This window comes from Pimephales promelas, chromosome 21, assembly GCF_988280905.1.
Source record: "Pimephales promelas chromosome 21, fPimPro1.hap1.1, whole genome shotgun sequence".
In the NCBI taxonomy this organism is placed as follows: domain Eukaryota; kingdom Metazoa; phylum Chordata; class Actinopteri; order Cypriniformes; family Leuciscidae; genus Pimephales; species Pimephales promelas.
In genome coordinates this window covers 4,566,035-4,578,100 of record NC_142789.1, presented here as the reverse complement: position 1 = coordinate 4,578,100, position 12,066 = coordinate 4,566,035, and the positions used below count along the sequence as shown (strand labels likewise).

Below are 12,066 nucleotides of genomic sequence, written 5' to 3'. Positions count from 1 at the left end.
CTGTGGGCGGGGCCAGACGGAGGGCTGAATCACTCGTGCACAATACAGCGGTTAAAGCTCGCTCTGTACTGGATCATATAGTACGATTAGAGGTATATAACAGATGAATGTGGTGATCAGATTGAGGAGGAGTGCGGTGATGAAGATGTAATGGCGTAGACTCCGCCCATCAGCCTCCATCTGAACAGCAGCTCACACACATCACTGTTTTATCGCTGGTTTTGGGGTAAGAATATCACATAAGCATGAAAACACCCTCGCTTTCTGCATGACAGCGCTGTCAGAATGATATTTGCGCTATTTGCATGCCGCCAGATGGAGATTACATGGGAATTCATCTCCATTTGACGTTTTATGATCGATGCGTCTGAGATTGCGGAGAACGCGTGACGTGTGTGAACGCTTCCGATAGCGATGCGATTTTAATTCACATTAAATGGACGCACATTCAATAACGTTCGAGTTTACTAGTGTCATTGTGTTTAAACGTCATGTTCATTCTTTCATCTCGATATGTGTCGAACTATTCCTGACACAATTAAACACTAAACGCACATCAGACACAGTGTCACAGATTATATCACCGTGCGAAATCTATAAGCATAAATGACAAGAAAAACACGGATTGTTGTAGTCGGTTCGCTGTGACGTCATCTCGATTATGTCAGAGGGGTCGTTTGTGTAGAATTCTAGTTTAGAATCCTGTCTGTGTAACCATGGTGATTCATTTCTCTTAGGAAACATAACTTTTTAAAAAAATCTGGGTTATACTTTAATTTAAGGTGTCCTTGTTACAGTTATACTTAAGGACTTGTTTACTGTAGGGTTTGGGGTTGCACTTTATTTTATAGTAAATGTAAAGAAAGTGCTGGGTAATATAATGTTATTCAGGTTATTCAGGGTCAAAACTCATTTCCTAGTTATTATTGTACAGAGCAGGACTAAAATAAAGTGCTACCGGGTTTTCTTTAGGGCTATTTGCTTGTAATTAGGGTTATGCATAATTTACTGTTATTACTATAGTATGTGTAAAATGTGTAACATCTATAAATTAAAGTGTTACCTAAGAATTAAGGTTGTAAGATAAGATAACATTGAGGAAATGAAATTATGAAGAATGAAATCGTTATAACTTTTGCCTGATCCAGCTAATCAAGTCCTTCAGGTTTATGTGAAAACTACAGGTATGATTCGAGTTGTTACTAAAGTCCCTAGGGCGGTGGCTGTCTGGGAACTTTGACTTAAACTGGGAAGTTTTTGAGAAGTTAATGAACTGTATGCAACCCGATATGCTTATTATTCTGTGTTTCTAGGTAGTTTAAAGCAATATTATTCTGCTTTTTATGAGTATCTTCATGAGTGATGCAGGCAATAATTGAAACACTAATGTAAAATGTGGATAAACACATAATAGAAACTATTTAAGAATCTTCTTGAGCCAAAATTTGATTTAATGTTCTCTCTGTTGTTATAATCCGAAAAAAAAAACAAAAAAAAACTTTTTACAGTTGCAATTAAAGCAAGGATTTTAAACACACCGTGAGTGTTTGAGAGATTCATCTTGAGCTCTGTTCACATTTCTATAAGAAAGCATGTCAGAGTCGGTGTTGTGTGTGCAGAATACTGATGTGTGTTCAGCGTTTCACAGCCAGCGCACGTCAGTGAGTTTCTGTGAGAGTTGCCCACCGCTGGCCAAGCGACGGATATGCAAATGAGCAGTGATGCAGAGACTACCAATGGGAGAGCAGAAACCAATATATTCTGTTGTTTAAATATGTTGTGAATGTGCAATTTGCTGATTTGTATGGAAGCTTGTTTCCACCATAGAATAAAAATAAAAAAGGTAATTGCGACTTTTTTTCTCAGAATTGTGTGATATGGTCGTAATTGTGTGTTATAAAGTCAGAACTGTGTGATATAAAGTCGCAATTGTGTGATATAAACTTTAAGTCAGAATTGCATGATATGGTCACAATTGTGTGATACAAAGTCAGAATTTCATGATATATAATAGCAATTGTGTGATATAAAGTCAGAATTGCATGATATAAAGTCGCAATTGCGTGTTATAAAGTCAGAATTTTGTGATATAAAGTTCCAGTTGTGTGTTATAAAGTTATAATGTCGAATTTTGTGTTAAAGTCAGAATTGCTTGATATAAAGTCAGAATTGTGTGATATATAGTCGCAATTGCGTGTTATAAAGACCGAATTGTGTGTTTTAAAGTCAGAATTGCGTGTTATTAAGTCAGAATTGTGTGTTATAAAGTCAGAATTGTGTGATATATAGTCGCAATTGCCTGTTTTTTAAGTCAGAATTGCGATATATAGTCGCAGCTGTGTGTTATATAGTGAGAATTGTGTGATATATAGTCGCAATTGTGTTTTATAAAGTCAGAGTTGTGTGTTATAAAGTCATAATTGCATGTTATTAAGTCAGAATTGTCTGTTATAAAGTCAGAATTGTGTGATATATAGTCGCAATTGCATGTTATTAAGTCAGAATTGCTTGATATATAGTCGCAATTGTGTTATAAAGTCAGAATTGTGTGATATGGTCACAATTGTGTGTTATAAACTCAGAATTGTGTGATTATATAGTTGCAATTGCATGTTATTAAGTGAGAAATTCTGAGAATTGCTTTATATATAGTCGCAATTGTTTTATAAAGTCAGAATTGTGTGATATAAAGTCGCAATTGCATGTTATAAAGTCAGAATTGCATGTTATAAAGTCAGAATTGTGTGTTATAAAGTTAGAATTGCCTGATAAAAAGACATAATTGTGTTATAAAGTCATAATTGTGTGTTATAAAGTCATAATTGCGTGATATATAGTCAGAATTGTGCGATATATATGGTCAGAATTGCGTTATATAAACTCACAATTGTGAGATAAAAATTCGCTAATATCATTTAAAATGTTTTATTCTGTGGCGGAAACAAGCCATATTGATATCCGTGGTAAAAAAAGCGTGTCATTGATGTGTGTGTGATCTGAGGGTGTGTGTGTGTTTCAGTCATGCCGCCGCCGTCGGACATCGTGAAGGTGGCCATCGAGTGGCCCGGGGCAAACGCTCAGCTCATCGAAATCGACCAGGTTAGTGTTCACCACTCCTGTAGGCTACTAGTGTCACTAACACTGATGGTCAAGTTAATACAAAAAAAGTAATTCATTACTAGTTACTCTTAATTACTCTTCAACAGTGTAATTCGATTGCACTCTACTAATTACTCTCTCTAAAAAGTATTTTATTACTTATAATTACTAATTACTTTCCAAATCCCATATCAACCTCAATCAGCTGAATAATACAATGATCGACACGAAACTGTTTTAATTCTTTCAAATAAATACTATAAAATTGTGTGAATTATTCTTAAACTGACCAAACAATTTAAAGGGAGGTTGCATAATAAACATTCTTTTTAACATCAGACAATACATTTTGATGTTAAACCCAATATTGTTTGCTTATTTTACACTTACACTATCATGCTTATTTTACAAGATGACTAATTCCGTAATTCGTAGTTCGAGTTTGTATGAGTGAGGTCGTATGATTGAGCCACATAAAATGCATACGTATTGCCGTGAAATCGGATTGGTCTACACACAATTATTTAGCTCAATTACATCAGAAGTAACTGTAATTAAATTACAGAAAAATTAAGAGTAATCCCTTACTTAACTTTTTTTGATGGAAAAGTGTTGAAAATGATGCCCACTAACATGCAGGTTGTTTTGTTTGACCTGCTGACACTAAAGACCAATGCATTGTCCTTTTAAAGCACATTTCTCTCCTTTTTTTCATTAAAAATGGAATTATGATGATATCTTCAGTCAAAATACCACAGTAGAAACAGTTATCAGCTACTACTGTACTGATATAAAGTACACTAAGGTTACACATTTTGAAGGAAATCCCCTGTTCATCTGTGGGAATTTAATAGTAAAAATTATGTCTATTACAGATCTGGAGATGCTGCACTATTTCAGAAGATACTAATAAATGTACTATTTCGTCACCTAGTGTATTTACTGGTTTATAACAGTAAAAACACGGATTGCCGATTGGAAATCTCATCATTGGCGGGGAAAGAGTTAAAGTAGTAGTAATAATACTTTTAATGAAACTGTTTGAGATTGAATTAATGCGAGATGTTTTGATTTAAATTACAGACATGCGTCTGAGGAATATTTCGAATTTTTCTTTATTTCCAGATTCAATCATAGACTCGTTCTTACACACTAGAGCTCGTTCACACATGTGCACTATTCAAACACGACACTTTAAATCTCTTGACAAACTAAAAGATGTAAATGACATTAGTATGTGTTTTTCAAGTTGGAATCTCGTGGAAAACTTTGGACATGAAGGCGCTGGTGTTCTCATCACTTTCAAAATAAAAGTCCCGCATCCGACAAATGAGCTAAACAGAAAATATGATCAGCCGATGCTGATAATTAAAAAATGACAAATATATATACTGACATAACGGTCATGGCAACATATCGTCCACCACTAGTAATTACGGTAGTATTTGTGCAGAAGCTACATGTGCTGTTTGACTAAAGAGATTCACAGCAGAGAGTCTGTAATGTGTGTGTGTGTGTGTGTGTTTCAGAAGAAGCCACTGGCGTCCATCATTAGAGAAGTGTGTGATGGGTAAGTCCATGTGCAGCTGAAGCTAAACACAAACATTGTGCTGTATTCACACTTGCGTCTCTCTGAAACACCTGAACCAAACCTGCATGACCTCAAATCTGAGTATTTCTCTCACTGCTAACTAAACACTCATGAATCTAGTGTGAAATGTGTTATTTTACATACTGCACCACTGGTTTATATGTTGTTGTTTTGTGAAAAATGTGCAATTTCAGTTTGTATTGCAAACATTCTTTGCATCACAAGTTTTCTTAAATTGTTTTAAACATGCAAATGAGTTATTATCTAATTAAAAGTGCACTAATTTGCATATATTTCCACAACAGAAATCTGGGCCCGGTTTCCCAAAACACTAAGTTTTTCTTAACCTATTCCTTGACCTCTCTCTCTTAACCTTATGGCACGATTCCTGACATGTTTGTACGCTAAGTATATCTTCTGTAAGTCACACTTTCGTTAGACTATATTACAAAAAATTGCCTCCCAAGACAACTCATTATGGAGCTGTTGGACCTTCTCAGGCCTGCTCTTGCCAGGCTAACGCGGCGGCATATTGCTTTAAGCCCTTAAGCCTTTAAACCAATGGCAATCAATACCGCATTAAGGCTCAATCCCAATTCACCCCTTGGTGTCCCGATTCTTGTTGAGATCGAGGGGTAGGGCGAAGGGGTAGGGCTACATAGCGTTCGAAACAGAGATTTTTCAGAGGCACACTCCAAATGGAGTACTAAGAGAAAGTTCACGGAATGCAACGCAAATCACCGGCGAGATTGTTCGCAAACGGTTAAACATTTAAATTTAGCGCCAGATGATTCCACCACACACTTTATTTACTCTTATAATAACACTATAGTCGTTTAAATTAAGAAATGGTGTAATAAATTACCTTTCCGATCAGAAAAGACATACATTTCGAGGAAGCGATGTTATAATCATCATGTTTATTCAAAGTTAAGAGCAGCTGCGGTGATTGTCAGTTGTTGTCATGGAGAAATCATCAGAAGTGATGTGGACAGTCTCTGGATAGGCAGAAGTGACGTGAACAGTCTCTAGCTGGGCAGAAGTGACGTGGACAGTCTCTGTATGGGCAGAAGTGACGTGGACAGTCTCTAGCTGGGCAGAAGTGACGTGGACAGTCTCTGTATGGGCAGAAGTGACGTGGACAGTCTCTGTATGGGCAGAACTGAAGTGAACAGTCCGTAGATGGGCAGAAGTGACGTGAACAGTCTCTGGATGGGCAGAAGTGACGTGAACAGTCTCTGGATGGGCAGAACTGACGTGAACAGTCCGTAGATGGGCAGATGTGACGTGAACAGTCTCTAGCTGGGCAGAAGTGACGTGAACTGTCTCTAGATGGGCAGAAGTGACGTGAACAGTCTCTGGAAGGGCAGACGTGATGTGAACAATCTCTAGATGGGCAGAGGTGACATGAACAGTCCGTAGATGGGCAGAAGTGACGTGAACAGTCTCTGGATGGGCAGAAGTGACGTGAACAGTCTCTAGATGGGCAGACGTGACGTGAACAGTCTCAAGATGGGCAGACGTGTCATGAACAGTCTCTGGAAGGGCAGACGTGACGTGAACAATCTCTAGATGGACAGAGGTGACATGAACAGTCTCTGGATGGGCAGAAGTGACGTGAACAGTCCATAGATGGGCAGAAGTGACGTGAACAATCTCTGGATGGGCAGAAGTGACGTGAACAGCCTCTAGATGGGCAGAAGTGACGTGGACAGTCTCTGGATGGGCAGAAGTGACGTGGACAGTCTCTGGATGGGCAGAAGTGACGTGAACAGTCTCTAGATGGGCAGAAGGGACGTGAACAGTCTCTAGATGGGCAGAAGGGACGTGAACAGTCTCTAGATGGGCAGAAGTGACGTGAACAGTCTCTAGATGGGCAGAAGTGACGTGAACAGTCTCTAGATGGGCAGAAGTGACGTGAACAGTCTCTAGATGGGCAGAAGGGACGTGAACAGTCTCTAGATGGGCAGAAGTGACGTGAACAGTCTCTAGATGGGCAGACGTGACGTGAACAGTCTCTAGATGGGCAGAAGGGACGTGAACAGTCTCTAGATGGGCAGAAGTGACGTGAACAGTCTCTAGATGGGCAGAAGTGACGTGAACAGTCTCTAGATGGGCAGAAGGGACGTGAACAGTCTCTAGATGGGCAGAAGGGACGTGAACAGTCTCTAGATGGGCAGAAGTGACGTGAACAGTCTCTAGATGGGCAGAAGTGACGTGAACAGTCTCTAGATGGGCAGACGTGACGTGAACAGTCTCTAGATGGGCAGACGTGACGTGAACAGTCTCTAGATGGGCAGAAGGGACGTGAACAGTCTCTAGATGGGCAGAAGGGACGTGAACAGTCTCTAGATGGGCAGAAGTGACGTGAACAGTCTCTAGATGGGCAGAAGTGACGTGAACAGTCTCTAGATGGGCAGACGTGACGTGAACAGTCTCTAGATGGGCAGACGTGACGTGAACAGTCTCTAGATGGGCAGAAGGGACGTGAACAGTCTCTAGATGGGCAGAAGGGACGTGAACAGTCTCTAGATGGGCAGAAGTGACGTGAACAGTCTCTAGATGGGCAGAAGTGACGTGAACAGTCTCTAGATGGGCAGACGTGACGTGAACAGTCTCTAGATGGGCAGAAGGGACGTGAACAGTCTCTAGATGGGCAGAAGGGACGTGAACAGTCTCTAGATGGGCAGAAGGGACGTGAACAGTCTCTAGATGGGCAGAAGTGACGTGAACAGTCTCTAGATGGGCAGAAGGGACGTGAACAGTCTCTAGATGGGCAGAAGTGACGTGAACAGCCTCTAGATGGGCAGAAGTGACGTGAACAGTCTCTAGATGGGCAGAAGGGACGTGAACAGTCTCTAGATGGGCAGAAGTGACGTGAACAGCCTCTAGATGGGCAGAAGTGACGTGGACAGTCTCTGGATGGGCAGACGTGACGTGAACAGTCTCTAGATGGGCAGAAGGGACGTGAACAGTCTCTAGATGGGCAGAAGGGACGTGAACAGTCTCTAGATGGGCAGACGTGACGTGAACAGTCTCTAGATGGGCAGAAGTGACGTGAACAGTCTCTAGATGGGCAGAAGTGACGTGAACAGTCTCTAGATGGGCAGACGTGACGTGAACAGTCTCTAGATGGGCAGAAGGGACGTGAACAGTCTCTAGATGGGCAGAAGTGACGTGAACAGTCTCTAGATGGGCAGACGTGACGTGAACAGTCTCTAGATGGGCAGAAGGGACGTGAACAGTCTCTAGATGGGCAGACGTGACGTGAACAGTCTCTAGATGGGCAGAAGGGACGTGAACAGTCTCTAGATGGGCAGAAGGGACGTGAACAGTCTCTAGATGGGCAGAAGTGACGTGAACAGTCTCTAGATGGGCAGACGTGACGTGAACAGTCTCTAGATGGGCAGAAGGGACGTGAACAGTCTCTAGATGGGCAGAAGGGACGTGAACAGTCTCTAGATGGGCAGAAGGGACGTGAACAGTCTCTAGATGGGCAGAAGTGACGTGAACAGTCTCTAGATGGGCAGAAGGGACGTGAACAGTCTCTAGATGGGCAGAAGTGACGTGAACAGCCTCTAGATGGGCAGAAGTGACGTGGACAGTCTCTGGATGGGCAGACGTGACGTGAACAGTCTCTAGATGGGCAGAAGGGACGTGAACAGTCTCTAGATGGGCAGAAGTGACGTGAACAGTCTCTAGATGGGCAGAAGTGACGTGGACAGTCTCTAGATGGGCAGACGTGACGTGAACAGTCTCTAGATGGGCAGAAGTGATGTGAACAGTCTCTAGATGGGCAGAAGGGACGTGAACAGTCTCTAGATGGGCAGACGTGACGTGAAAAGTCTCTGGAGAACAGACGTGACATGAACAATCTCTAGATGGGCAGAACTGAAGTGAACAGTCTCTGATTGGATTGACTTGATGTGAACAGTCTCTGGTTCGGCAGACGTGATGTGAACAGTCTCTGGATGGGCAGACGTGACGTGAACAGTCTCTAGATGGACAGACTGACGTGAACAGTCTCTGACTGGGCAGACATGACGTGAACAGTCTCTGGTTCGGCAGAAGTGACGTGAACAGTCTCTAGATGGACAGACTGATGTGAACAGTCTCTGGATGGGCAGATGTGACGTGAACAGTCTCTACATGGGCGGAAGTGACGTTGAGAAGATCTGGTGTGACGGAAAGACCTGGCTAGACATGAAGAAGCTCTGAAATGGCGTGAAGCTCTGGCATGATGTGAAGACCTGACGTGATGTGAAGACCTGGCATGATATGAAGCTTTAGCATGACGTGAAGCTCTGGCATGGCGTTCTTGGCGGCAGCCCTTCTGGGAATAAGGCCCAGGCGTAGCTGCCCACTTGGCTGGAGATTGCCTTCTAATGTTGCAGGATTCTTTGTTGAGTTCTTCTGTCATTAAGTGGTTGAAGCAAGAAGGAAGCAGTGCGTTTATTAAACTAAACTTCAAACTTTACAAACTCAGAGAAGGAAACAGGACTCAGGGATAGAACAACCAACATCAATGCTACAACATCAAGAACTCACAAAGACAGGGCTGAAACACAGGGATTAAATACAGAGGTAAACAAGCTAGACAGGATAACAAGTGGACGTGGTTAATGGGAAACACCTGGGTTGACTAATAGACAGACAGAGAATCACTAAACATGACAAGACAAACCCACCCGTGGCACAAGTGGCACAACGGGATAACAACGGAACCCGTCACAACGTATCGTGTGAACATATTACTGACAATTTGATAATTGAATTAATAGTCTATTTTTTACTGATAACTTAAACTCTGTAAAAATAAAAGTTACTGGAATAATTTAAGGAATGTTTCATTTGCATAGAAAGTGTTGTCTTTCTTAACTCCTTAATGTTAAGTGAAAATCGATTCCTGAGCAATCGATGCCAGCTAATTCAACACCTTCACTTGGGACAGGCCCTTTGTAACGTCGAATGTAAGAGGCAGCGTGTTAAGATGCTTCCTAAGGGACACTTCGGGGAACACACTTAGGAATATAAACAACTTTGGTAAGATATATCTTTCGAGTCTTCTTAGCGTGCTAAGAGTGAGCGTTATCGGGGGAACCGGGCCCTGAACATTGGATAAAGCCAGGTGCAAACTTCTTGTTAAAGTTCTCTTTTTTACACCAAAAAATTACGTTTTACACTTTTCTTACTTAGTATTTTTTGTCTTGTGTCCAGTCCAAATATCTAAAAATTCTTAAATGAAGATGCATTAACTGAAGTAGTAAAATGATATAATGTCTTAAGTAAAATAATCATAAATTTTATGATGTATCTACACTACATTTCTGACCCCATTGGCAGATACAGTATTTTTGCTTGTAAAACTCGCTTAATTTTGCCATTTTACTACTTTTGTAAATTGCATCTTCATTTAAGAATTTTTTGATATTTGGACCGAAAACAAGACTAAAACACTTTTTTGCAGTCTATCCCTCCATCAACAGACAGAACAACATACCTTTTCACCACTTTCAAGAGTAAAATGTTGTATAAACCAGGAAAATCATATGAACAAACCTCTAGAATATATAGGAAAGTTTGATTTCTGACTCTCAGCCTTCAAAGTTATTGATCGGAATTGAAATCTACAGATAAAGTGCAATAAAATAAACACTCAAATGTGCATTTTAGATGTTTTCTTTCTACTAGTCTGAAAATAGACCTCAAAACTGACCAGTACATGGGAAAACAACATGATTGTTCATGACTTGAGCGTTGATGTTCTCTCTCCAGTGTTTAGGTGATCACATCTGAGCAGAACGCTGTGGTTGTTTAGTGCATGAAGTGTTTCTGGGTCACCGTGACTGAGATGCTGGATCTGGTGACATGAATGTGTGTTGTGTGTGTTGTAGATGGTCTCTGTCGGGGTCGGAGCAGTTCGCCCTGCGTTACGCTGACGGGCCACAGCTCTACATCACTGAACTGGTGAAAATCGACTGGAACTGGATATTCACAGTTTTCACGTGACGTCACACACTTATAGGAACACCTGGAGGGCAAAACATTTTTGTTTTTACCAGTTTTGTACTAAGTGCTAGTAAGACATATTAAAAGACCAAATTCAGTATAAACCTTATTGATGATGCGTATGTACAGGCGAGCAGATCCAGAACCCAAAATATACATAAAACACACAGTTTCTCGTTTAAAGAAGACCTAAACCATTCATTGCATTAATATCCTGGGTTCATCTGCTCGTATGCATCATTAATAAGCTATATATTGAACTTGATCTTTTAATATCGCTGTTTTAGTACATTAAGGTGCTTAAAGTCCCCTTGTGGTCGACAATTTTATCCCTTAAAACTCATCTTTGATCACCAAAATTACATATTTAAATGTTTTTCCTTACCAAATTACCAAAAATCATGGTTTAAAATATCTTTAATGTAACTCGACACCCTTGCCTCATTTAGTATGTGTGGTTATATGAATATGCAAATGATCCCCGCCTCCACTCACTCGCTCAGCTCGAAGAGATCCATTGGTTGACGATCACACGTTGATCTGATTGGTTACAAGGTAGTTTGTGACGTCAGAAACACCAGCGATTTCAAACCGTGTTTTTGAGACTGTCTTTGGTTCACTGCAGTTTTAAGGAGAAAACACTCGGCAATGCTGTCGACTTGTGAATTTACACATGGTTTGTCTTAAATCATAAAAACACCACATAGACACATAAACAACATTAAAAGCTGGATTTTCACCACTGGGGGACTGTTTTTCATGTTAATATCCTGCTGTAGTGATTGAAATAGCAGATGTCGTATATGGATCACAAGTGCCCACAACTCACATATTTTTGTTTTTCTTATTTTGAGACATTCACGTGGCTGAGAACTATAAGTTGATGTTTAATAACCCTCACAGTGTGCGATAACTGATATTTGATCATTGTTTAGTAATGCTTTTTGCACATTGGTAGCTAAAAAAACAATATTCTGTATCATTATTTAATCCTCATAACATATAAATATCATTCGCAAACTCTGAATCAATATGCACCAATGCTACAATTTTCAGTGTAGTATTCATTAAAGGCAAGTATTCATTACTTCAAAGAGCTCATTGTTTCTGCCTTATATTTTTAACTAACTGTGATTTCTGAAATACATAACTTATACAGTTTCTTCTGATAACAGATCATGGTTACACTTTATTTTAAGGTGTCATTGTTACAGTGTAATTATATATTTAAGAACTGAGTAATAATAATATTTGGTTGAGGGTTATTTGCATATACTTATGCATATTAGTCAGATCCAGATCCAACTCCTCCCACCTTACATACACCTAAACCTACCCAACTCCGCCCCCTGATCCCTAAACCCACC

The 12,066-nt window shown here is 40.5% G+C and overlaps 1 protein-coding gene across 2 annotated transcripts in view; it reads left to right on the top strand.

The window, feature by feature from the left end:
* Positions 1–12,066, top strand: part of elmo2 (engulfment and cell motility 2) — a 42,908-nt gene continuing 30,842 nt past the window's right edge. For both annotated transcript variants that reach the window (XM_039649142.2, XM_039649141.2), the window contains exons 1-4: positions 1–226; positions 3,020–3,099; positions 4,629–4,669; positions 10,585–10,657. In XM_039649142.2, coding sequence (XP_039505076.2) covers positions 3,022–3,099; positions 4,629–4,669; positions 10,585–10,657 — 192 coding nt within the window. In that variant the 5' untranslated portion in view covers positions 1–226; positions 3,020–3,021. The remainder of the gene's footprint in view (positions 227–3,019; positions 3,100–4,628; positions 4,670–10,584; positions 10,658–12,066) is intronic.